The 26,328-nt window shown below is 44.7% G+C and overlaps 3 protein-coding genes and 1 pseudogene across 13 annotated transcripts; 2 read left to right on the forward strand and 2 right to left on the reverse strand.

The window, feature by feature from the left end:
- LOC120666319 (IAA-amino acid hydrolase ILR1-like 7) lies at nt 1–6,648 on the reverse strand. 2 transcript variants are annotated; one of them, XM_039946148.1, is made up of 5 exons: nt 6,283–6,648; nt 1,616–1,741; nt 1,000–1,314; nt 732–860; nt 1–589 (listed from the first exon to the last, which is right to left on the reverse strand). In XM_039946148.1, the coding sequence occupies exons 1-5, from the start codon at nt 6,631–6,633 to the stop codon at nt 212–214; spliced, it is 1,299 nt and encodes a 432-aa protein (XP_039802082.1). In that variant the 5' UTR covers nt 6,634–6,648; the 3' UTR covers nt 1–211. The 2 variants fall into 2 exon arrangements, with proteins under 2 accessions (XP_039802082.1, XP_039802079.1); XM_039946145.1 differs by lacking the exon at nt 6,283–6,648 and adding an exon at nt 2,544–3,019 and having other exon boundaries at nt 12–589.
- A 2,604-nt stretch (nt 6,649–9,252) lies between these two features.
- On the reverse strand, nt 9,253–15,968 carry LOC120666338 (annotated as a pseudogene).
- LOC120666348 (delta-1-pyrroline-5-carboxylate synthase 2-like) lies at nt 12,599–14,852 on the forward strand. 10 transcript variants are annotated; one of them, XR_005671685.1, is made up of 4 exons: nt 12,599–13,114; nt 13,761–13,982; nt 14,100–14,213; nt 14,673–14,852. XR_005671685.1 is itself a non-coding variant. In XM_039946179.1 (4 exons), exons 1-4 carry the CDS (start codon nt 13,691–13,693, stop codon nt 14,701–14,703), a joined length of 318 nt encoding a protein of 105 aa, XP_039802113.1. In that variant the 5' UTR covers nt 13,121–13,690; the 3' UTR covers nt 14,704–14,852. The 10 variants fall into 10 exon arrangements, 2 of the variants coding, with proteins under 2 accessions (XP_039802113.1, XP_039802119.1); XR_005671683.1 differs by having other exon boundaries at nt 14,123–14,213; XR_005671688.1 differs by having other exon boundaries at nt 13,761–13,810; nt 13,916–13,982; nt 14,100–14,852.
- Nucleotides 15,969–23,597: 7,629 nt separating the features above from the next.
- LOC120695905 lies at nt 23,598–24,939 on the forward strand. The gene has a single exon (XM_039979112.1). The coding sequence runs from the start codon at nt 23,698–23,700 to the stop codon at nt 24,667–24,669; it is 972 nt and encodes a 323-aa protein (XP_039835046.1). The 5' UTR covers nt 23,598–23,697; the 3' UTR covers nt 24,670–24,939.
- The last annotated feature ends 1,389 nt before the right edge of the window (nt 24,940–26,328 follow it).

The raw sequence follows: 26,328 nt of genomic DNA on the forward strand, positions 1-26,328 counted from the left end.
TTAGAAAAACATGAAGCTACTACCATAAACATTGTACTCCAAATAGTTAAATGTTCCTTTAGTTCCATCTCCAGAAACCGTGCAGGAATCCAGAGGCAACCGAAGTATGAAAAGAATACAGAGGCGAATTGAAACTACAACTTGACCTTCAGTATCCTGAGCTGTGTACAAGTAATGAAGCAATAATCCACATCACATTTCTAAGTTCAGTTCACTTTGCCGGGGCTGCGTGTTTATTCAGGTACTCGATTGCCACGGCAGCGTGGATGGCAGCTCCTACCGGCAGCACATCCTCATCGATCACAAAGTGAGGGGAGTGTAGGGGATGCATCACCTCCATGGTCTTGTTGCGGACTCCGATCATGAAGAACGCGCCCGCAAATCTCTGCGCGTAGAAGGCGAAATCCTCGGCGCCCATGAACGGGGTGCCTCTCCTCACATTGCCCTCCCCGAGCATGGTCTCTGCCACTTCTCTGGCATGGTGGTACATCGCTTCGTCGTTTACGGTTGCTGGATATGGCTGGTGCTCCTCCTCCATGAAGTCGACGGTGGCGACACAGCGGTGGACGGTAGCATGCGCTTCTATGATCTTTGAAAGAAGTACAAAGTTGTAATTTGTAGTTATAAGTGCATCAGAGGAATAAAAATTTTGGTTGATCCCTACTACAGACTGATGCTTTCCCTGGTTTCAGGTGAAATGGAGATAATGGAGTGATTGTTCCATTGTTTACCTCTTTGATCCTCTTCTTAAGATATGAAAAGCCTTCTGTCGTCAAGCTCCTGAAGGTGCCTCCGAAGGTTACTGACTCCGGAATGACATTGTGAGCATGGCCTCCTTTCATGAACGTGACTGATACCACCTGACGGTAAACAACAAAGAGGAGGTCATTCCATTGTCAGAGCTAGTAACATCTGAGCATGTGTTGAACAAGTTGAGACATAAGATGGACTGCAAAGACAGATGTACAATGCAAACACGGTAAGCAGCTGTCCACATACTGCAGCCTCGAGGGGATCAATTTCCCGGGAAACTATCAGCTGAAGGCTGACGATGGCAGAGGATGCTGCAACGATGGGATCCACAGCTTTGTGCGGCGCCGCAGCGTGCCCGCCTTTCCCAGTGACTGTCACTGAAAATCTGCCTGATGCTGCAAGAAATGGCCCTGGTCTGGATGCAACGGCGCCTACAGGAAGCCTTGGATCAACATGCAGGCCAAAAATGGCCGACACATCGTCCAGGACACCTTCTCTTAGAACATGGTAAGCCCCGGCGTAACCTTCTTCTCCTGGCTGGAAGACGAGCTTCACAGTGCCCTACAAAAAGGTCAATCAAACCACAAAAAGATAATGGAAAAAGTCTATATCACCCCCTCACCTATGGGGGTGGACTACATAACCTTCTTCACCTAAAAGGCCAAAAAGGTCAATCAAACCACAAAAAGATAATGGAAAAAGTCCACCCCCATAGATGAGGGGGTGATATAGACTTTTTCCAAAAGAATAATCAAGTCACTGGACAGAGCCTGTTTGAGTAGCTGATGATTCCTCTTCCCGTCTTCTTTCTTTTGGGCATGGATTGGAAGACTTAATTCAAGATCATAAGTCCTGGCCATACCTTCAAATCATCCTTCCGAGAGTGAAGTACTTTAGCTGCTCCAAGAAGCATTGTTGTGTGAGCATCATGCCCACAAGCATGCATCTTTCCATTTTCCTTGCTCTTGTGCTCCCAGTCTACCAATTCCTGCCAAATGTATCACAGAGCAATCAACAAAGAGACAGTTTTCCCAACCGAGGACCCATGTTTTGTATTTTTTAAAAAGAGAGAGGGGGGGGGGGGGGTTGGCACACTGGCCATGCAAAAAGCAGTAGAGTTACAAATCTAGCAACTAGCAAGAGCATTTGAATTGGATTGCTGCTTGACACACGTCACAGGAAGCACTGCATCCAACTTGCCCCCAAATTACTCTCAGTTCATCTTATGTTTAACAAAGCGCTGGCTCTGCTTTGATTAAGTCAAGTAACAAGCCCATGATATGATTCGACAAGGTATTAGAATCCAAAGCAGAGGGTATCCTAACATAATTGAGACGGCTGGACAAGATATTAAGATGATAATGAATTTATAATGGCAAGTGTGCTTCTAGGTTGGTGTTCCTAATTGGATCGATTGCCGAAGTCATTGGTGGATTAGATATTTAATTAACACAAGGCATCTGAAGTCAAGTCAGGACACAGAAAGAGGGATAAGAGTTCAGAGATACTGAGGTTTAAAAACATGTCAAGTAGCAACCAAATAGAACTGTGCAAAACCTAGGAAAATTTGGTAGTTGATCAAGTTATTTGTAATGAACGAATCCTGTTAGTTCTTGATCTAAAAAAAATTGTAATGAACTAATAAAATGAAGCTAACTACATTTGAGAAGACCAAAATAGATGAAAGGATAAGCAAAATTTTATCTTTATGCCAAGAAATCAGTTGGAATCCAATCCAATACGAGAGAGAGACGTGATCGATCCAACTCCCAATCGACAAGGGCACGGACCTGCATGGGGAGCGCGTCCATGTCCGCCCGGAGCGCGACGACGGGCTCGCCGCCGCCGCCGGCGATGGTCGCCACGACGCCCGTCTGCGCGACGGGCCACTCGTACGGCACGCCGATCGCGTCGAGCTCGGCGCGGACGAGCGCGCTGGTGCGGTGCTCCTGGAAGCCCAGCTCAGGGCGCTCGTGGATGCGCCGCCGCACGCCGCGTAGCCACGCGGCGAAACCCGGCGCGCGGGCTGCGCCCAGGAGCTCGCCACCGAGAGCCGGCGACGCCGTCGCCGCGGCGAGCGGCGAGAGGCGGGGCGACAGGACGAGGAGGAGGAGGAGGGGAGTCGTCGTCGCGAGGAGAGGCGGAGGCGAGGCCATGGCGCGGCGAGCGGCGAGCCGGCCGCACGTCACGAGCGACTGCTGGAACGCGCAACCTGTTCTGTTTCAATCAGTTGGATAGCCCAAGTGAGCTGTTTTCTGCCCCCTTTTTTTTTCTTCTTCTTCTCTTCAAAGCTTTAAACACTTTTTCCACTTTTCCTTGGGTCAAAAACACTTTGTATCTCTTTCCAACAAATAATTTGCATTTTGAACATCATAGGTCCCTGTAAGAGAAAGTAATGTTACCACTCTTTTCTGTTCAAAGGCGTTTATAAATTTTAATATATTTGTAAGGCTATAAAAGTATAGTAAAGGAAATCTAAGCATACAGACGTATTGTTTTCAATTTATCAAAACAGACTTTATAAAATGTATTGGTAGCCAGAGTTTAAAATATACTTCGTCGGACTTTATCCAACAGATCAATTACTTGTGATTCCAATGAGAGTAGCTTTCCCTTGAGGTTTTTATAATAGTTTTTATAATAAAAATAATTATACCCACATAAAGTTATCTTACCCAACACCCTCTTTAGGCCTTTAGGTGTAAAAATTTTGAAACAAAATTTTGCTATTTCGGAGTACTAAATAAAATCTATTTATAAATTTTTTTACACGGATGGATTGTAAAATCACGAGATAAATCTAATGAGCCTAATTAATCCATGATTAATCTATGATTGGCGGATTGTTATTGTAGCATCACTCTTGCAAATCATGGATTAAGTAGGCTCATTAAGGCCCCGTTTGGCAGGGCTTCGGATCTTCCAAAAACAGCTCCGGCTCTGGCTCCTCAGATGGAGCGGCTTTTCTGGTGGAGTTGGAGCCGTTTTAGAAAATGTTTGGCAAAACAGCTTCACTTGTTAGATTGATGTGTAAGCCGCGTGAAGCCACGATTTCATGGCTTCACCTTGCCTGTGTAAGCCGCCGACGGCTTCAGAACCGGCTTCACGTGTGAAGCCGGTCCTGAAACAAACGTTTGAGAGCGCTTCACGTGAAGCCGCTCGTGAAGCCCTCCCAAGAGCCGTGCCAAACGGGGCCTAAATTTGTCTCGCGATTTACAACCCATCCATGCAAAAAAAATTAAGTAGATCTTATTTAATACTCTATACATATATCCAAATATTCGATGTGATGTTTTAAAGTGTAAATTTTATAGATCTAAACAGGGCCCAAGTCGTGGACGCGAACGCCACGAGGCTTCACTGCACGAGACACTTGTCTGAGCAAGGACACTGAGATCTTGTTTGTTTCCATGGATTTTTTTTAAGTTTCTGTCACATCAAAAAGAATCTTACTATTTTGGAGTATCAAATAAAATATTTTTATAAATTTTTTTTGACAGCTGAGTGCTAATTCGCGAGACGAATCTAATGAGTATAATTAATCCATAATTTCCTACAGTGATACGACAGTAACTATCCGCTAATCATGGATTAGTATACCTAATCAGATTCGTTTCGCAGTTTAGCTCAGGGTTCTGCAGTTAATTTTATAATTAACTTTTATTTAATACTTCTAAATATTATCGTGAAGGAAAAATAATAGCATCTATATTGTTGAGCAACTCAGAACTGTGCATTCATACATATGCATTGCTGCATTTCATTTAGGTACGATAGATGAACCTCGTGAGGGATGTGACATTGAAGCCGAGCCAGAAGACGGTGAATGGTGGACCCATCTAGAAGATGGATGGATGGATCCCGATGTGCATGACCGAAGGCAGGTGCTCGCCAAGCGAGTATCGTCTAACTAACACTGACTCAGTGTTCATCCTAGGCAAGCCCCGGTGCATGTCCTAGTATTTTAAAATTATGACATCCATATATGTTGCTATTACTTATGCATTACGTTTTAGGAGTTGATTTGAAACCTAGTTGCATGATCCGTAGTTCCTTGAGTTGTACTAGTATGTATAGGGCGATAGCAACGCTATGCTTAATAAGTATCGATAGAAGTTGAGTGACTGCTTGTCACTCGCGAGATATAGGATGTTTAGAAGGCGAGTAATTTCCAGTTACTCGCGAGATATAAGTTATATGTATAGTTATGTTACAGTATCTGGGTTATTGAAAGTGATATGGAATTATGAGACCGGGCGGGGAGTGATGATGTTTAGGTATGGCAGCAGGACAGGGTTCCTGGTTGTCTTAGCTCCGCCTGTGTCGATCAAGGACCGGTCGTTGTGGCAGTGCTGATCGGGGATTGAATTGTACTAACCGCATGCCGGGAGTAGGAGGTAGTCGAAACCGGTAAGCCGAGTACTGCCTTGTTTCGAAAGTACAGAACTTCTACCCACCCCTTAGGGCAGTCGAGTGGCCGCGGAGAATTGGGATGCATATGTTTACTTTTGGTGGTCTCTCGTAGGGCTCGGTTGACTATATGCAGGTGGGGCGGTTCTGTAGTTCGAGGCGGGGAGGGGAATGATTGGTTTGTATTGTCCGACGGGGCAAATACGTGCCGTGTTGGTTAGGTCCACCTTGCAAGGTTAAATCGGATCGATTCGCCGTGTCTCGCGGTTATGAGGGTCTTGGTCTCTTTGTCACACCGTAGCAAAAATGTAGAATGTGAGTTAGGTATGTTTATATAAAATATTGATCTCATTGAATTATTTTGCTTGCATCACCATGATTGCTATAGTAGGTCTATGCAAATATTAGATGAGAGTTAATTTATATAGAACCTGGAGCTAAAATAATGAAAGTAAGGAATTACTTTAGTTGCTTTTTCTGCAAAATAAACCACCAGCCAAATGTCTTGCATGTCTAGATATGTGGGCTAAGTTATATCCACTGGTCGGGTAAGTCTTGCTGAGTATTAGTATACTCAGGGTTTGTTGTTTACCCTATTTCAGGTTTAGAAGCTAATCAGGATTCGCATCAGTGGGCTCGATGTGACGTCCTCACGTGTTCACAGTTATCGTGTTGTTTTATTGGTTCTCAATCAAATTTCTTTCTCTCAGGTCATATTCTCTTCTGCTGCTGTCATTTATTTTATGTAAATTCTAAATTTAAAGTTGTTTTATAAATATTTATGTTATTATCTATTTTGTGAAATTATATTATGCTGGTACCGTCTGTGCTCGCCGTCGCGCGAGACTTCTGGTGTGTTTCGATCGGCCTGTGGGTTGGAAACAGGCTGTCAGGTTACACTTAATTAAGCTAATGCGCCTGATGCATTCAAATGATGGTCATTACGCTTAATTAAGCCGTTTAACTTGGCGGTTCTGTCACACCTACGACTTAATAATTCTGAGCATTAGAACCCACACATGTGCCCTTACCAAACCATACTGGCTACTGAGCACAAGAAGACAGGATCATGACGGCGCCGCTGCGGGACCAGCAGGAACAATCAGGAAACGGACGGACCTGCACGGGGAGCGCGTCCATGTCGGCCCGGAGCGCGACGACGGGCCCGGTGCCGGCGCCGGCGCCCCCCACGATGGTCGCCACGACGCCGGTGGTGGCCACGGGCCACCTGTACGGGACGCCGATCGCGTCGAGCTCGGCGCGCACGAGATCGCTGGTGAGGTGCTCCTGGAAGGCCAGCTCGGGCCGCTGGTGGATGCGCCGGCGCACGCCGCGCAGCCACGCGGCGAACCCCGGCGCGCGCGCCTCGGCCAGGAGCTCCCCCGCCGGCGCGGCGAGGGCGACCATCAGGTGCGAGCAGAGCAGTAGTGGCAGGAGGAGGAAACTAGAGGAGGCGCGGGAGGCGGCCATGGCGGGCGGAAGGGAGGAGATCACTCGGGGACGGCGTCGAGTGGTGAAGCCGAAACGGCCGAGACTAAAAATGGGACAGTTTTAATTTGATCGGCCGCGCTCGGCCTTTAGCGCGCAAAATTCAGTTGAGGGTTACCGATAAAGCAGGATTTTCGGATTTATCAAGATTCCATCCTGAGCATCACAAAGTGTTTAATTTGGAATATAGAATTTTATTTACACATGCATGCAACATATTGTATTGCACACTCATGAAGAGTAAAATTAAAGCTACTTTGTATAACTATGTACTACCATATAAAATGTTACGGAAAGTTGACGGTGAAATTAAATTGAGGGAAAAAGAAACCAAGCATAAAAAGGACCTTTTACATTTATCTCCAGTTATTATAGAGCTTATCATCATCATAAGGATGAGTTTGACCTCAACAAGTTGAGGGACGAACTTGACTCTCGGGATAAAGTTGAGGGACCAAAATATCTATTTTGCCTTATATGTTAAATGGTTGGAAGATGAGGAAGTGGCATTTTTTTTGTCAAGTTTGACCAAATAAAAGTTCGGCAAAATATGCATTTTGTACCAAATATAATTTTTGAATAAAGTGAGTGGTCAAACATAGAGTTAAAAAAAATAAACAAATTATAATTTAGAACGGAGGGAGTTTTTTTATAATGGCTATGCTATTGTTAGCGGCGTACGAAAGGATTGCGGAATTTTTGTTTAGGGGTATAGGGATTTTTTTTCTTGCTCCTCTTTGAACCTGTCAACAGCATGCATAAGAAAATTTTCATTTAGTAGGGTTGTGGGTCGTTTTCTCTTGGTCAGTGGACGAGCCAACTGCCCATGATGAATTCAAATCAAAGTTGAAATTTCTATGATAATGAAATTCTATGGACCGGGCCTATCCGGTAAAGCAGAAATATCAGATAGGATTGTGGTATGCGCTCTTTTCCTAAAGCGCTAGATGGCGTCTGAATTTGGGCACGAGTAGATCCGGAAATGGACAAACAATAGTCGGTGTCACTGCTGGCATCATCCAACAACTTTCCTGCGTCTCGTCTCTTCAGCCGTAGCTGATTTCAGTTCTTCTCAAACCCTAGCTAGAAGCCAAGCCTTTTGCAGGGTGAGGCCACATCAAGGAGGAACTGAATGAGAATCGTAACGTGAAGAACTAGTGCGCTACGATCTCGTCCATTGAAATTGTGACTGCTCTCATTCGAGGAGAAAATGGAGTGCGCGGCTACATCTCAACCCCCAAGGGGCAAACCTGTTAAGGCAACTTTTCCTTGTTATATGAATCTGCAGTGCTGTCCATGTAAGGTTGGTCTTTGGTTCGTGTGGGATTGTTAGTCCTAACGTCCCTTCAGTACCTTGACATCAACTCTTCCTGCCCTCTTTGTTGATTTGCTTTTGTTTTAGAAGGCCGTTTAACGCAATGGCTTGAGATCGAGGACACACACAATCGGAGGAGGTTTCAACAACACGAGTACTTTGCGCGCACCTTGGTGAGCCTTCATCTTTTCCCAAAAAGAACCACATTTAAGGGGTATTTATTTATAAAGACTGGTGAATCTGCAGCATTTTTTATTTTTCCTTGAAAATATAAGATTAACTATGAAGGTACATGTACGCATACAGTTTAGCTGATATTTATGAAATAGGAAATAAGTTTGGTGCTTACCTTTGTAGAGTTAATTCTGTTAATATTTGACATGAATCTGCTTCTGTTTTGTGGCAACAAATAGTGGAAGCACATTGCTCCTTAATCTGAATGGTAAGAAGTGTACTTTGCTCTGCGGAAAATTTTCTGGCAGCATTTGAATTGGAAATTTGCTTGACAGCATTCCATGCCTTGTAAACCATTTCCGCGCAATATAATGCATAGGGCATTAGCAATTGCAGTATAAAGAAGTTTTGGGCCCTTAAACTAAAAGATCCTCGCAGGCTTGGTCCAGACAACCAAAGTATGATAGTCCATCTTGTTGTTGGGAAATCAGGATGGCCAATAACCTCTATAAGCAAATATGTAGGAGCTGGGCCATTCTCTTCCTGAGTGTCATTTGATGGTAGGGCCCTTGCAGTTATTTTAGTAAAATAATGATAATATCATTAGCTTTACAAAGTCATATCTCTAGACATACGGGGTGAAACAATTTATGAAATATCATGGATAGTAAATAACCATCCATTATTAGCAGCTCCTTAAATCTGTAAGATAAATTAGGGAGAAGCACTGAGAACCGATAACAAAAAACTAAAGGGAGCAAATGAACGCTTAAGTTTTGGAGCCTGAAATATCACTGAGATTTGTTACTAATTATGATTAAAACCGCAAAAAAAATAATTGTAGGAGCAGCTGCTTGTGAATACTATATTACAATAACAAACGGAAAAGATTGTTATAACTAAAGTATAATACAAACGGCCATTATCAAGCCTTCTCCTCAGTACCAAACGGATGCAAACACCTAACAAAAGCAAACAAGGACATTACCTAATCCGACCTATGCTGAATATTTTCAATGTGCAACTATATATTCTTAGCAACAAAATATCTGCGGAATAATTGCATTATTTACCCTCAAATTGAAGCATGTACTCCCATGAGTCCCTTGTCATCCCATTGTCATGACCATTTGATGAAGCTTCAGGTATTATAAACAAAAGGGACCAAGCTGTATCCACTAAAGAAATTTCAGCTAGACATTTTGGATGTTTATTAGCACAAAATTTTGTCACATCGAATTGAGGTTTAGGATGTCATATAAATTAATCTATTAAAGCAACCAAATCTTGCAAATTCACATGCGCCAAGCACAAACAAGAAAGAGCGCGTGTTAAAGAGCCACAGGAAGGCTTGCCTGAATGTGGAGAAAAAAGGCCAGCTGAACAATCACTGCGCGAACTGCTAATATGCAGAGTGCTGCAACAACAACAGATCTCTTCCATCTTAATTATGGCAATTGTAAAGAATAAAGATATAAATATAGTTTCTTTAGGTAATTCAGGTAGTGACAACTGCTGCACACAAAACTTGGTGCTATCTTAAATAATAATAATAAATCCAGAAAATGCACGATAAGTTACAACATGTGTTCCTTCATTTTTAAAGATGATGTCAATTGTTCACCCAATGAAGAAAGATTGTTCCCTGAATATGTATGTTCAAGGAGTAGAAAATTTAGGAAAATTCAGTGACTACCTAAAACCACCACCTTTTCTTTGGAGTGAATGGTATCCTATTGACTATTGCTGCCTCAGATTTGGTCTATGGTCCATTTTCAACCCTTAATTTCTCTCTGTAGTCCATTTTGGCCCGTCAAAGTTGAGGTATGTGCATCTCATGCTTCATCAGTAAAATTTGTAAAGCCCATTTAAGTCTTCTGAGCACATGATATATGAAAATTGAAATGCGATGATTGTATAAGCATCTCATTAGTTTGTGGTTCTATAATTGCAAAATGAGTTTGCTCTAGACACAAAGGCGTTAGCTCAGAGTGTCTGATTTTCTCCTGTAGTCAAGTCATTTAACTCTGTGGAGCACTAGCAAACTTGCCTGTTTGCATCTAAGTTAGCCAACACTGTAACTAAAAGAAAGCCCCCCATTTAGACTTATCTAGAAGTCATGGCCTGCTAATTAGGTTGCAGATTGCACAATGAAAACCTTTGCAATGCAGAAGAGAACCACTAACTACATTGGCAAATTCCCATAAACGAGCCTAGGAATTAGTATTTATACCAAAAACCCTAGTCAAATTTCAAATGGTAGTACCAGGCCCAGGTTCAGAGATATGTGCTCTTACATTGATTGAGTATGCAGTTCCAAGAACGAAGCTTATGAAAAGAGCCCAAAACAGAGGTTGTGATCCAACAGCCCATCCAAGGCCAATGCTCTGTAATAGAAATAACACATGGCGTAAGTCTTATGGAATATGACCGATGAAATTCAGAATATAATTGTTTAATAAAGGTCCTAATCAATATTACCAGAAATCTACAAACCCATTGGCATGAATGATCAAATATTATAAACCCATTGGCATTAATGATCAAATATTATAGTTTTATATAAGTTAGTAAATGGAGATCCTGGAACTACAATTTTACATTACATATTCATAATTCATTAGAAGTCGAAGTTTGCTCAATCTCACTAGCCGAGACTGAGCACCACTAATCAAAAAGAATAATACTCAAGACTTCAACACGAATACCCCCAAGAGGATATCACTTAGTTTGAGACACCACTTTAAGCCATTTTAGGTTTAGTATCTATCTATCCTGCAAAAGGGAAGGGAAAATAAAATATGACTGAAGTTCCAATATCTTTCAGACTGAAAGAGTATAGTTACCATAGCAGCAAAGACCAATACTATTGCAACCCCAGTTGCAAGGGTATATTCCCCGGACGCCATTGGAAGAGTTGTCTTGTTAACCTAGATTGTCAAAAAAAATCCAGCTATCAATAAGGTAGTAGAAAGCATTTACTATAATGAAGGTTACAATGAATTCAGAATACCTAGTCTATCTCAATGTCGAATAACTGGTTCTGTCCAACAATATAAATGTTCATGAAAAGAGCTACCACCACTGCCTACATAAGACTACAAACACTACTGAAAACCGTCTTTTCCCTGTGTGTGTCCAATTTCCTTGAAGGTTTTCTCGACTACAAATAGGGAAATTGACATTTTCTTGGCGGTTTAGGAAAAACGCACAGGGAAATAACCTAACCCACAGGAAAATTCACATTTCCTTGTCAGTTTTGAAAGAACACACAGGGAAATAACCTAACCCACAGGAAAATTCATCTTTTCTTTGTCGGTTGCAAAAAAACTCACAGGGAAATTTATGTACACACAGGGAAATTTAGATTTTCTTTCTCGGATGTGGAAAAACTCACAGGGAAATTTATGTGCACACAAGGAAATACAAAATTTTCTTGTCAGTTATGGAAAAACTCCCAGGGAAATTCATGAACTCACCAGTACCACATGTATAGTCCATCTTTCTTCTTTTGGATTAAAACTTGTATGTGGTATTTCTCCCTCATATGAACTCCAAATTTGATGGTTCTTTTTTCCTATTTTTCCTAAAATCACGTTCTTTCATTTAATGTTATTTATTTGTATAATTATTGCTGTTATTTTGGATTTTTACATATAGCTTATTTTCTTCCACCCAAGTAGAGAATAGAAAAATATGTTTTTGTATAATAATTAGTGATGCAACTTCATATTTTCTAATATAATAGTAAATGTAAGGTTGTGTCCAAATTTGGGGTTCATATGAGTTCAAAAAATATTATGAGGTATTCAAATCTCAAAGTTTGACTTGAGTTATATGAAACTAAGTGAGTGATGTACCCATTTATGAACAAAGTATAGTCCAACTTTGTTATAATTCTTTGAAACTTAAATGTAAAGCTTATACATCTATGAAATGAGTCTATGTCAATTTATAGAATTTTCGGAGATGTGTTAGGTATTATTATCATTATTGTATAACGAGGTTGTAAATAGAAGTTTTAATTGTCCCTATCAAACATTTGCACATTTAATCCATTGTAGGATATGAACATTTGCACAAACGTCCTTAAAATCTATCTTTTATAATTTCTAAATACTGTTTGAGATATACATAGTTCAAATTGTAATTATTTTCAATAAACACACATAAATTCATTTAAATTGCAGAAAATAGTAAATAAGTTCCAAAATGAATGAAACTTCTAAAAGACAACTAATATACAGTCTATTACATGTAGAAAATATATTGATATAGATAAGATAATTATTTTTATATATTACTTCATAATAGTGCAATAAAAGAAAAAAGAAAAAATATTAGGCAAACTAGGCCCATTTCAGCCCAAAGAGCCCAGCTACTTTTGACCGTCCATCTCTGATCCAATGGCTCCAATCACACTTCCATAATATAAAAGTAGCAGAAACCCTAGCCTCAGATCCCCTCCCTCGCAGCACCCCTAGCCTCCGCCCGCCGCGGCGCCGCCCCAGCTCGCGACTTCAGCTCGCACTCCCGTGGCCTTCGCCTGCCGCCCCACCTCGCGAATCGGGAAGCAGGCGCGCGGTCCCCGGCGGCTAGCACGGGCAGCAGGGGTGCAGGGACGGCGGCCGACGCGCGGGTCCCCGCGGAGGGCGTGCTGGCTGCAGGCCCGCAGGTCCTCGGCGGTCGGTGCGCGCCACACGAACAGGAAGGAGGAAGCCCCTGCCAGCCGTTGGCTCGTGCATCCTCGATACCGCCCCGCTCTTCGTCGTCCTCCTCTATTTCTTCTTGTTTGTTCCCTCGCTTAATCCCTAACGGATCCCGACTCTTCACTCTCTCATCGCTGGCTGCAGGTGTTCTGGAGGAAGACGCAGCGACACCTGCTGATCCACGCATCGCTGGCTTGCCTCTTTGGCCGCCCGGGATAAATCGACCTCATGGGATAATGAATACTTTGTTTCTTGGTTAGGTTTGGTACGCAACTCCTGAAATCCATTAGCAGTATCATTTTGCTGGATTAATTAATTACATGGCCAAGAGAAGCAATTTATTATCATGGAATCTGACTGCTTTTTGGTTGTAATGCTGACCACCAATTTGGCATTTTAGCAATGCTGACCACCTTTTGTAGAATGGTTGTAGAATATGTTTTTATACCGAAGTTATTAGTAATATAAGTTTTAATTTTGTCAATAAATTCAGAATATTCAGCTAGTCCGTGTTATGAATCAAATATTCAGATAACTGAATGTGTTGTTTTGATATCTCTATCAGTTTATTGAATCATTTTATCCCCGTTATACATATAGGATCAGTGCCCATAATTATCTGAATCTGATATCTGAACTAGTTATCCATAAGCGCAGGATCGAAGTTCAAAGAAATAAGCATGTGTCATTTGTATGGTTACCAACATGTAACATTGAGGCCGCTACATGCTATTAGAGAGCATCTTGTTAGTTGCCTTTCATTACTTCCGCATCTTGTTAGTAACATGCTAGAAGTTTATAGGTTTGGTGGACTGCTTATTTTGCTGATGTGTACTGATTGATGACAACAACATTTGGATATGATATCTATGTAATTGTGAATATGCCAACAACATTTGCCTTTCATACAGATTGCATCATCACAACTGACGAAAAGGCTGCAGAGGCTTTTCTGCAACAAGTTGAGAGGCATTGAAACTTTCTTTCCGCTGTTCTTGTGGTTAAAATTTCTGATGGCAGCATCATTTGTTACTGAGTGACATGGCATTTCATTGAACTGCAACAGTGCTGCTTTGTTTCATAATGCAAGCACAAAGTTTTCTGATGGGACTTGCTTTGGTATAGGGGCAGAGGTACTTCCTGTTGGCTGTGTTTTCATAATGCTTCTTCCACAGTATATTATGCCACTTTATAGCATGAACAGATTGCTTTTAGATGCCACAGTCATTTATTTTGGTTGCTCTTACTAGCCATTGCTTCAATCTACGCCTAGGCTTTCGGGGTGTATCCGGAGAAGGTGCTTCAAGCTGACAAGCAAGCGGCAGCTCAACGAGGCATCAACACTCGCATGCCCAATCCCAGTAGTTACGCCATTAACTGTGTTTTTTTTTGCGATATACTTGAATTCAATGGCTAGACATTGCTACTGACTCTATATTCTACATTACAAGCAATATATTTCCTGCTTGTAGAGGGATAACATGTTTCTGCACTGAAGTAATATTTGAAGAATAAGTAGTTATCTTTCTTCTTTACTGCAGCATTGTATTTGGGATACTTTAAACTTACCCAAATCAGTTACCACAACTGGATGCTAGCTAATATGCTCTTGGTTTTTTAAGTTTGCAACTTGGTAGAAGCCCTGCTATTTTCTTTCAAGCCTGCAACTGATTAGTTCTGTTATTTTCTTTGCAACTTTTTTTCTACGATTAAACCACTTGTTGAACTAATTACAAATTTATGTTGGTGCAGTCCAGTTTGGGATTTTGCTGCGTACTGTTTAATGTATCTTTGATGAAAGTGTTTCTTTCTTGACTTTACAGGGTAATCGAGGAATTGGTGAAGCAGCTTTAGTATTCAAGTGTTTCTTTTCCATAGATATCCATATTGTAAGACCAATTGAATTATTGCTGCCGAGCAATTTGACATTGAATTTGTACATACTATATATTTTGAGCTCTGGTTTACATCTGGGTTTCGGTTGTTGATTTGTTTGATTGAAATTTATGTGATTGTGAACCCGTCAAATTAAATTTGAGCATATTCTTTTGAAAATGTATTTCCCGGTCTATGAATAAGAACATTAGAAGAAAAAAATAGTAATGTGTCAGTTTTAGCTGGTATGAAATATATTTTTTTTGTTGGTTGCTTGAAATTTTCCAATGGGTTTTTGCCGACGGGGAAATAATGGTCAGGTCTGGTTTGGAATTTCTCTGTGTGTTTTTGTCGGCAGGAAAAGAATGGACATGTTTGGTTGATTGGAATTTCCCTGACGGAAGCTCACCGACGGGAAAATTTAACAAACCCTCATGGATAAAAAAACTGACGGCAAATTGTTATTTCCCTGTCGTTTTATCCTTGACGGTTATTCCCTGTCGGTGTAAACACAGGGAAATTATTTTTCAATTTTCCTGTCGGATTTTTATATTTCCCTATGGGTATGTGCACTCATGGAAATTCCGGTTTCCAGTAGTGAAACGCAGCAAAATGAAACCATACATTTTTTTTGTTTGTACAAGGATTTACTACCTCCAGCAAACCAGCGAGGAACAGAGGAGATATATCAGAAAAGCTCTGGACAGCTAGAAGAAAAACTGAGACTATGCTTAATACCTGCTTAAACCAGAAAATATCATGGATCAATGAAGAGAAAAGGAAAAAACAATACAAGCAAATTCTAGATTCATCAAAAGATGTTGCTCACTGGAGATTCATCTAAATGTGTCAAAACAGAAACATGACTTAACTGTTCCGATGACAGTATGTGGCAGGGAAAATCTGTAAAATGCATCTAAAGGCTCCGTTTAGTTGGTGAAAAAGCTTCTATAATACCCATCATATCGAATCTTTGGACACATGCATGGAGTATTAAATGCGGCTGAAAAAATAACTAATTATACAATTTAACTGATTAGGAGGACGAGACGAATCTTTTAAGCCTAATTAGTCCATGATTGGATATTAATTGCTAAGTAATAACGAAATATGCTACAGTACCAAAATCCAAATTTTTTCACTAACTAAACACCCCCTAATGAAGATGATATTGCCCTCCAGATGCTTGCAGAATCATGTGCTTCAGTTAGTGTCATTCTCAAACTGAATAAGGAATTCAGATTTCAATTGCCTGCTAGGACCATTCTAATTAGCTAGAAGAAACAAATTCACAGATCCCTAAACCCTAACCATAGACTGACCGCAGGGACCCGCTGGTCAGGGTGAGGGAGCAGCCTGGACCACGCCATGGCCAGGCACGCAATGGCCACGGACGGCTGTGGGGCAGGGCGAGCCGGCGGCCGGCGGCGGGGCAGGGCAGTCCCGTGGCCAGCAAGCCCGGGAGGGGTCGGCGTGCTTGCACCAACAGTGGAGCCAGGGGGCCAATAGGGGCCATGGCCCCCTAACAGCGCAAAAAAAAGTTTAATCCCTCCTCTTCTTCGCAGCAAATATACACGCTTCCAATTAAAGTTCAGTAGATACATCAAGATGCAATAACTACAAGCAAGCAAGAAGTAATGTTCTAAGAGTCTGTTTGGTATAGTTTTCACAGGCTTCACCACAGTTAAAGTGTTATTTTCAAAATGGTCTCATTATGGGGGCTATCAATAAGCTGTAAAAGGGCTTTGCCTTCTGCGGCTACCATGATCCTAAGCGATTGAAGCCGTTTTACCTAACATTTTTTTAAATACCTCAACTTCAACTTCATAAAAAATCTGTAGCCGCAAATTCAGTAGGAGTCGCAGATTAGAAAAGGCTCCGGGGATAGGGAGCTGGAGGGGCGCAGAGGGTGATTCCATACGTGCTGCGTGCGGAGGCAAGGATGCCACAACGTGCCCGCGCCGTTGCCATCGCGGCCATGACTATCGGCTCGCCTTCGCTTGGTCTTCCGGCCCCTCTTGCAATTTTTGCTGGCTCCGCCACTGGCTTGGCGGCTTGGCACGGCACTGCATGTTCGCAGCCCCCGACGAGCGCGCCGCGGTGGCGGGACAGCTGCACCGGCACGACCACGTTCCGGCACCGTCGATGCGTGAAACGAAGGGGAAACAGGACGGATGGGTCCAGGGCTCACCGGGGATTCGATTTTGCAGGTCAGAGGGCAAGGAGGAGAACCGGAGGAGGGTCATCAATGGAAGGCCAGAGCTCTGAGTGAAGCTGTAATGGCGGCCGACAGTGGCGGGGTCTATTCTGGCAGATTCGGCCAGGAAGAAGCTCGGCGAGGGGCTAGGGAAGATAGAGGGGGTTGTGAGGAATGTGCTCGCGGAGGGAATCGAGGAGGGGCCACCGGAGATGTCCGTAATGGACCGGCGAAGGGAGCTCGGTTCGGCTCTGATCTGGATGAGAAAGAAAGCGGAGGAAGAAAGCCGCCACACTGTTAGGACGAAGCGATCGAGCACAGAAGCCGCAACAGTCAAGGCGGCGATGCAGCACATGGTAGCGGCCATGTGGCAGGCACAGGAAGGGATCGACGGTGGACAGTACCACCAGGGAAAAGGGGGCGAGAGCGGAAAGGCAGCCGAAGAAAGCTGAAAAGCAGTGCAAGAAAGAAGGAAAAAGTCTATTTCTAACCATCGAACTATTGTTATAGTTCAGTTTTAGCCATCAAACTTGAAAACCGGGTATCTTTGACCATTGAGCTATGAAAACTGGACAAATTTGACCATGTTTCCAATTTCAAAGGTGGTTTTGCATACATGTGTATTTTCTAAAACTAATAGAATCTGATTTAATCTCTATAAATTCATACTAATTTAGTTTAAATTAGATAAATATGAAATGCATATCGAAATTTCTCAAAAATATAATCTCCCTGACCATGCTCTATTTAGAGTTGTCTGAATACTATTTGTTCCTTTTGCTAGTGTTTACTACTTGTAATTGTGATATTATTTATTTAAATTATCGTTTGATGCTATAATAGATTAGTATATTGACCAAATTGATTCATGCAAGAGAATTTTTATATACTAATTTTATAATTTTTTGATATAAAATAAATTAGCTAAATTTTTTAGAGGTTAAGCCATATTTTATTATTCTTAGAAAATATAAATATATCCAAAACCACCTCTGAAACCAGATAAATGGACAAACTTGTCCGGTTTTATAGTTCGATGGCCAAGACCAGACTTTGACGATAGTTCGATGGTCAAAAATAGACTTTTTCCAAGAAAGAAAGAGAGAGCTCATGCACGCGAGGGATCCAGAAGCATCTCATAGCGAAAGAAGAGACACTACTAGAAAAATAGCCATTAGTACCGGGAGGCAGGCGCCCTTAGTACCAGCTGCGGCAGCCGGTACCGGTGCGTGTGCACTGGGGTTCGAACTTGTGACCTGTGGCCTCGCGCGTAATCTCCTCTACCATCCCACCTACACAGCACATGTGAGTACATAGGAGATGCTATCTTTTTGAAGTAACCAGAACGGACCATTTAGTACCGGGCCATAACCGTTTAGTACCGAGCCATAACACCACCCAGTACTAAACGCCACCATTTAGTACCGGATGGTATTAAAAACCGGTACTAAATAGTTGGGGCCCCCGGAAATCATTTAGTACCGGGTCATAACACCAACCGGTACTAAATGGTGGCATTTAGTACCGATTGGTGTTAAAAACTGGTATTAAAAGGCTCTAGGGGGCACTGTGCTGTATAACAGGTATTAAATTGGCATTAGTACCAGGTTTAAAGCAATTGGTACTAACCGGAGGTGGACGAATGACTCTTTTTCTGGTAGTGAGATGCCGGCAGGACCGCGCGATGCGCATCGATCGGTTCAAATTATTTTCGCTATCGTGGATGATCTGGGAGGCCGCGGAGCGGTGCACATTTCATATATAGAAATATTAGTGCCAAAATTTCTCTTCATCCATTTTTCTTCCCTCAATGATATGTTTGGTTTACATATATGAAAATGTTAAGCCTCAACCATCTCTACCTCTCAGTATACCCTTGAAGAACCTGCATCAAAGAAGATAAAATAAGAATAAAATGGCACTATGCAATGGATTCACAGATCCTCACAAAGCGCTAGCAAAACCAAACAAAAGAAAATTCAAGTCACCTGGATGAAGAGCATAGCTCCTATATCTTCCCATTTAGTTTCATGCTGCTGATGCATGTTTTTTCAAGTGCTCAATTGCCACGGCAGCATGGAATGCAGCTCCTCCTACAGTGATGTACTGCTGACTGTCCTCCTACAGTCTTCCATAGAAGCACTTATCAATTGTATGTGTAGCATGTACAGAAGATGCACAGTTCAGGTTCAAGGGGAGTTTATACCTCTTTGATCCTCTTCTTGAGATATGATAAATCTAACTGAAGTTGGTGAAGACCCGAACCAAAGTTCAGAAGAGCCCAATGCTAGCTTTGCTGAGGAAGGTAAGCCCTGGAGCATAACCACTTATTTTCAACTTATGCAACTGTTATTTATATATGGTATTGTGCATTAATTTGTAGGAATTGATTGAACCCTAGTTGCATGATCCTAGGTACCTATGATATGAACAATAGTATGTGTTGTTAGCTAATATTCTATGCTAATAGGATTCGGTAAAAGTCGAGTGATTATCTGTCACTTGCGAGATATAGGAGTTGTTTGTTTACTTATGTTGGAATCATAAGGTCGACGGACGGGATTGGGAAAATATTCCTGTTGATATTTGATGCCCCGTCTGTATAGCAAAAGTGGCTAAGGTCGAAGTGTTTGGTAGTAGTGGTTAAGTTTTTGAAAATACTAACCGCATACCGAGAATATGGTAATCGGTAAGCTTAAGTGACTGATTGGACCGGCAAGTGGACTTTACCCTCACCCTCTTAACTTTATTCCCATGGGCACATGGTGAGTGTAGAGCCGGGCTCGAGCTCTGTACTTGAGCGGGGTGGCCTTGATCCACAATCCGGGAAGAAAGGAGAAAAGTTGCGTGGGTGACTCATCTGGGTCCCCATGCGTGTGTTTAGGTTTTGCTTTCCAAGGTTAAGAAAATCGATTTGAATAATCCATTTCTCACGGCCATTGAGACTGCTTAACCCTTTTACCACATAGAGTAAGAAGAGAAATATTACCAATGATGATAATCTTGTTGGATGCTAAGATAATTTTTCCGCCATGTGTAATGTTGGATAGTTGTTTACCTAGAATGTTTAATCAAACTAGAACTTGGAGCAAACATTTTGAAGTAAGGACTCAATTTTTGTTTTTTGCTTTTCGGCAAAACAAACCCTACAAGGCAAAAGTCTTACATATCTAGGAATCGGCTAAAGTATATTTCACTAGTCGGGTCAGTCTTGTTGATTATTAGTATACTCAGTCTTACTTGTGGCTTTGTTTTCAGGTGACGAGATCTTTGAGGACATGATTGCTAGTTGACTTGGTCATGTTCTCTACCTCCTAGTTGGTTGGTGGAATGGGATGCGTCCCCCGTCCAATGATGATAACGTTGAATGATTTCATGTACGGGCTTCATCATGATATATTATATTGTCATTTAGAACTATCATTTATTTTCCGTTGCACTTTAAACTCTGATGTACTTTGTTTATGAATTCGAACTCGGTTTGCAATAACATTTAATGTTGGACCATGTGTTGTAAAAATTATGAAATATTGTGATCTCTGGACTTACCTCCATGTGGATATTTTGTATGCTTTGTTTCGATCGAAATTCTAGTGGTTGCATCAGGATATTACTCGACAAACTGTCCAGTTACTCCGTTTTAAATGCGTGTTAGTTCGGATTATCTTTACGGTGATGGATAATGCACTTAAGTCGGATTAATTTGGACGGCAACACGGAAGCAGGATGATTTTTGTCGTGTGTTTGCCAACTCTGTTGTCAGAAGTGGACCTGCAGAAGAAGAATGTGTTTTCTGCATTTTCGTCATGTGTTTTTTCTTTTGCAAGATTTTTTTTGAACGAACGGCACTCGACGAGTGCGTTTCTATTGATATAGCAGAAAAATACAAGACTACAGCCCTGGGAGGCCATAGGCAGGAAACAAAAAGAAAAAAAATAACAAACTCGCCCGGTTGGATTGGGACGTCAACACGGGTTACCGCTCAACTATACTCACTGGCCGGTTGGATTGGGACATCAACACGGCCAAACTCTAATCACAACGATGACAGAGGAGAAAATGCACAATCGCAGCTTCCACCTACCATTGCCCTCTTGAGGCTATCGAAACAACTGAAGTGTTCCAGTGTTGATAGAGGAGCAGAAGGGGCAGACACCACCACACCAGGAGGCCACTGCCGTGCAGGACCCAATGCTGCAGTGCTGCAGCACCAAAACTGACCGCCCGACGGTATGAAAAACACCAAGTCCGGAGCAACCCAACGCGCGGGGGCCTGGCCACTTCCGCCATTGGACGCCACTCTTGCGTGCGCGGGGACCTCCAACCCGCCACTCAGCATGCCTCTCTCGTGCACGGGGACCTCCACCCCGCCACACGGCACCACGCTCCGTACTCGTTTCAGGGATTGCCGTTGAGGCAGCAAGAAGAGGTGCCCCGCCCCCCCGGGAACTGAACCAAGCCGCCAGACCACCTCCGTGGTTTGAGATCATCATGTTGCTTTCCCCCTCGCACGAAGACGCCACCCTCAAGCCAGAAGACCGAAGATGTCGCCCGCGCCGTCTTCCGACGTTGTACCGCACCGGAAGGGTTCAGCCGTGCTGAACACCCCGCCGTGATCCGCTGCAGGCTAAGTCGTCACTGATTGTCGTTGCCGCTAGTGCCGTCCTTCAAACGCTGTCCCACACCGCACTGGAGCCTGCCACCAGGCGCCGCGGAACGCTGCAAGCAGGCGAACAACAGCCGAGTGATGACCCCCGGCCACCAACAAAAGAGCAGGCGTCTTGGCGTGAGGTAGGCAACCCCCTTCTCCGCATGCCCTCCGACAGAATTGTCACCATCGGCCGAAGTAAATCGCGAGCAGCAGGCCGGCCAAGTCGCCGAACGATGTCTCTAGAGACGACGCCTCCAAGGAGGTCACGACGCCCACAGGCGCCGCCGTCGCTCGTCCAAGAGCTGGACTGGGTTTTCACCAAGAGACCTCGTGCAGGAGGGTTGCAACTCCAAAATGACGCCTTCAACAGGGAGAGCGACGCCTGGAGGCGCCGCCGCCATTTCACCAGAATGAATTTGGCGAGGGCTTTCGCTCGGAGTGCTGGCACCCCACTGCACGCGTTCGTCGCCTCAAGCCGGCACCATCACTGCGGCCGCCCCAACCGAGAGACGCCACTGTCACAGCTCCACAAAGCCCGCTGCCGAAGCTCCATCTTCCTCCGCCGTCCTCGCGACCTGGCAACGCTCACGGTGGTGCTGTCTGCGCCCGCCTGCGCCGCCAGCCGCCCGCACGCTTGTGCCGCCATCTGCCCGCACGCCAGCCCAGAGCTGCCACAAGCCGTGCGCGCTAGCCGCCAACGCTGCCAGCCCGGAGTCGCCGCCAGCCGAGCGCGCGCGGTCGCCGCCCCTGGCCGCAGATCCACCCATGGGGGGACTCCTCAATGGATCCACCGCTGCGGCCACCGGATCCGGCCTCCGTAGCCGCCGACACCTCCTACGCCCGCCCGGCGGCAGCTCCCTCGACACGCTCCCCGTCTGCCGCCGAGGCCGACCTGCCGCGTCCACAGGCGCCGGCGGATGCCTGAGCCTCCCCACGCACGCCCAGGCCACGCGGCCCCGGATCCCGATGGCGGCGAGCACTCTCCGGAGGTAGAGGCGGCCGCGCCCGCATGGAAACGCCGAAGAGCTCGGGAGGAGCCCTGCCGCCGCCTTCATCGCGAGTCGCGCAGTCTTCCGGCGGCCCGCTCGGGCGGCGGAGGGAGGCGACGGAGTAGGGGCGGCGGCTAGGGTTCGCCGGTCACTCGAACTGGCGTTGGCGCAACAGATTTTGAGTGTACCAATGGTGTGTAAACATTAATGTAAACCTCTGGTATGACCTGATGGAATTGTACGTGATGTATTGAACCTCTGCAGCAGTACCCGCCTTTTTCGCTAATTGAATTGGGGAACACCCTTCGGAAGTGCAATACTGCAATTCTGTTCTAGTGCTCCTGTCGGAAATATTTGACAATCCACAGGCTGTGTATCATCGAATATGTTACGAACTCAATCTTGGTCTGGGAAGAACTTTTTCAGAGAGAGACTGGGTGAATCAGCCAAGGAATTTGGGAGAAGCAGCGCGGAAGGAAACCACGAGGAGGAGGAAGACGTTCAGAGTTTCAGAGGAAGACGCGGAAGGAATTAGTTCGATGGCGCGGTTGCAGATGACCCGGGGGCAGCTGGGTCAAAGCCAAAACGCAGAGAACGCAGCTGGGTCAAACCCTAGTAGGAGCACTGCACACGTGGAGGAGGAGGAGGATGGCGAGCAGGGAGCTCGCCTCGAAGCTGCAAAAGGCGGGCGTTTGATTTCACCTGCCTTCACCATTTTTTTTAAAACAAAGCTATATTTAGAGGACTAACGAAATTCTATACTTGCGGAAAGAAATAGAAAGGCGACCGAAATGTGTTTTGAGATGACGAGATTGTACTATAAAGTGTGTGACCCATCACTTAATTTGTTGCCACTCTAGAAGATGCCCTATTACCTTCGCCAGAAAGCATTCTAGGAGTAGTTAGTTGATGAGCTTCTCAGGACGCGCGCGTCAACACAGTCAACGGCTCCTCCCTCGCCCCATGCCGGCACCGGTCCTCCCCCATAGATACTACATATAAGGTCTCCCGGGCGGCACGGTGAGGTGAAAACCCGCACATCTCGAAAGCACACCTGCTCACCGATCCCAAGAGTTCCCCGGCCGGCGACTACATCCATCACCATCAGCAGGCCATCGACATCAATCAATACTACTATGACCAAGCTGAGCGTCCCCGCCCACCACCGTGATCTCCCCCGGACGCTCAGCCACCGCTTCCTTGGGCGCCACGAGATGAAGCTGGCCCCGGAGGACGGCGTCAAGTTCCAGTGCGACGGGTGCAGGCTGCCCGGCAGGGGCCTGCGCTACCAGTGCGGCGCAGGCTGCAACGTCGACCTCCACGTCGGCTGCGCGCTGGCGCCTCCCTGCCGGGAGATCGGCGGCAGCAGGTTCGTGCTCCGCGACAAGCCGCCGGCCCCCGCGGGCCGCCGGCACTGCGACGCGTGCGGCGGCCCCGCGCGCGGGTTCGTCTACCACTGCCCCGAGCTCGACCACGACGTCCACCCGTGCTGCGCCGACCTGCCGGACCGCTTCAAGGTGGCCGGCCTCTCCTTCAAGCTGCACATGAAGAGGTCGCCGCGCCGCTGCGTCCTCTGCGCGGACGACGGCGAGGGCTGGTGCTCGCGCTGCGTCTACTGGTCCTACCGCTGCGACGTCGGCGACGGCGGCGGGCCGGTGTTCCTGCACGTGGCGTGCGCCGGGGACCTGGTGGCCTCCGGCGAGACGACCGTCACCAGCGTGTCCGTGGGCGAGGCGTACAACAGGGTCATGGCCTCCGAGTCCAAGTGGGTCGTCGTCGCTGATGGCGGCCTCAAGCGCAGCAGCAAGAAGCAGCCCTCCGGCGATGCACACCGCACCAACCGCAGCACCGGCAAGGAGATCGTTCCGGCCGCCCCCACCAACCGCAGCGCCGGCAAGGAGATGGTTCCGGTGAGCGCCAAGGATCTCAAGGCGCTGCTGCTGCAGGGGAGGGACGCCGCCAGGAGCAAGAGCCGCGGCGGCGGATCAGCGTTGCAGCGCTCGCTCAGGGTCATTGGCTTCTTGGTGTGCGTCGTGATCGGCGTCATCTTTGGGGACCCGACGGCCATGGCCGTGGCGGTTGCGGGGGTGATCTTCCCCAACCTCTAGGCTCTCGCTCGCTTCACAGGGTGTTTAATTTGGAGCGAGCTTATTATGCTGAGTGTGCATGTTGCTGTTGCTTACATACGGCACAGAGTTTCAGTCTTTGTTTTTCTCCTTTAATTTCCTTGTGTTTTTCTTTCTTTGGCTTCGTGAATTTTGTTAATCGAGTGAGTTTCTTCGAATTGCTCGCTGCCATTATATTACATGGTAGTGGATTTAGATCCAATCCAAAGAGTGCAGTCCAAGAAGTGAATTAATTCCTCCAAAATAATCCAATCCAATTCCAATTAAAATGCCTTATGTCCAATCCAATTAATCCAACCAAACTCGCTCAATTTAAGTCCAGATTCATCCACAGAGATCCAGTAATATGAAAATTAGTACAGCTACATGTGGAACCCGAGTCAATTAAAATCTCGTGTAAACACCTCAAATTTCTTACGAACTTGACTAAAATTTATAAAGATAATGACTCACTATGAAAGCAATATACTTGATCCAAATTGGAATTAATCGTGCCCCTTGAATCCTCTGATGCAGTGATTCAAGTCGATCTGTTATTACGTTTTCAAGTCTAGTAGTATATCTTCCGGATAATAGATAGTTTTTTTTTTGAGGGGTATGATAGATAGTTTTCATGCCTACATGCGCAAATATTTACCGCGAGCGCTTAGGACTCGGTGTCTCTGCTCGCCGCGGCCGGCCATCATACCCCTGACCTGCGGTGCGCGGTGCCCGGCCGGCCGGCGTGCGACGAGGCGCACGAGCTAGCGCCGCCGCCTGCGGTGCGTGTGCGGCGGTCGGGGTGTGGCAGGAGCCACGGCGCGCGCACGGAGTTGGGTGCCGGAAGGCGCGTGCCTGCCTGTCGTTGGCCGGCGGCGAGCGCACGAGGAACGTCGGCGGTGAAGCTCCGGCGGCGGCATGCATGTTGTTAGCTATAGATGAGAGAGGTTTTGCGCAGGCATATAAGAGAAGATAACAAAGATGACATCATCTATATGCATGTAAGTTTAAAACTAAAAAAAGTTATAACTATTAAATCGTGCATCCAAAATTTAAATTTGGATAGCATCATTGTATTTCTTGTCATAAATTTGAAATGTACCATTATCTTTCAATGACAAGATCTTCAGAACTAAATAATTAATTTCAGATCTGGAAATAAATAATTGTTTTTATGAATAAAAAATTAAATATTAGGAACACATAATAATGTACAACGAATAAAATATTATACATCGTGAACATTTGATTGTATAGGATAGATATGAAAAATGAATATCACGACCAAATAAGTCAACATCACGGAACAATTTAATCTACAAAGCGAACAGTATATTCTTATTAGCAGAAGAAGTCAAAAGGAACAAAACTGAAAACATAAGGGGAAAAAGAAGAAAGAAGAAAAAATATGTTAAAAAGGGGAAAAAGTAACGGAAGGAAAAATAAAAGAAAAAATATGGAAGGAAAAAAGAATGAAAAGAAAAAATATGGAAGAGAATGAAAAAATAAAGAACAAATGAGGCACGCTTCTTTTCTAAAAAGTTAATTATGAACTTGTGTAGATATAGGAAAGGAAGAAGAATGATATATGTTATAGAGGAAACATATACTAAGGAATAGAAGAAGAAATAAGTAAGTAAATAAGAGGAAAAAATAACTAGA

Source organism: Panicum virgatum, chromosome 2K (assembly GCF_016808335.1).
Source record: "Panicum virgatum strain AP13 chromosome 2K, P.virgatum_v5, whole genome shotgun sequence".
In the NCBI taxonomy this organism is placed as follows: Eukaryota; Viridiplantae; Streptophyta; class Magnoliopsida; order Poales; family Poaceae; genus Panicum; species Panicum virgatum.

Bases quoted from the DNA above. Each gene is read 5' to 3' on its own strand.
- LOC120666319 (XM_039946145.1), bottom strand. From the start codon at position 2,909: ATGGCCTCGCCTCCGCCTCTCCTCGCGACGACGACTCCCCTCCTCCTC. The intron at 861-999 runs GTATGTGGACAG...GTTTACCGTCAG, and splicing joins TTGATCCCCTCGAGGCTGCA to GTGGTATCAGTCACGTTCAT. The intron at 590-731 runs GTAAACAATGGA...CTTCTTTCAAAG, and splicing joins TTAAGAAGAGGATCAAAGAG to ATCATAGAAGCGCATGCTAC.
- LOC120666348 (XM_039946179.1), top strand. From the start codon at position 13,691: ATGACAACAACATTTGGATATGATATCTATGTAATTGTGAATATGCCA. The intron at 13,819-13,915 runs GCATTGAAACTT...GAACTGCAACAG, and splicing joins TTTCTGCAACAAGTTGAGAG to TGCTGCTTTGTTTCATAATG. The intron at 14,215-14,672 runs TTACGCCATTAA...TTGACTTTACAG, and splicing joins CGCATGCCCAATCCCAGTAG to GGTAATCGAGGAATTGGTGA.
- LOC120695905 (XM_039979112.1), top strand. From the start codon at position 23,698: ATGACCAAGCTGAGCGTCCCCGCCCACCACCGTGATCTCCCCCGGACG.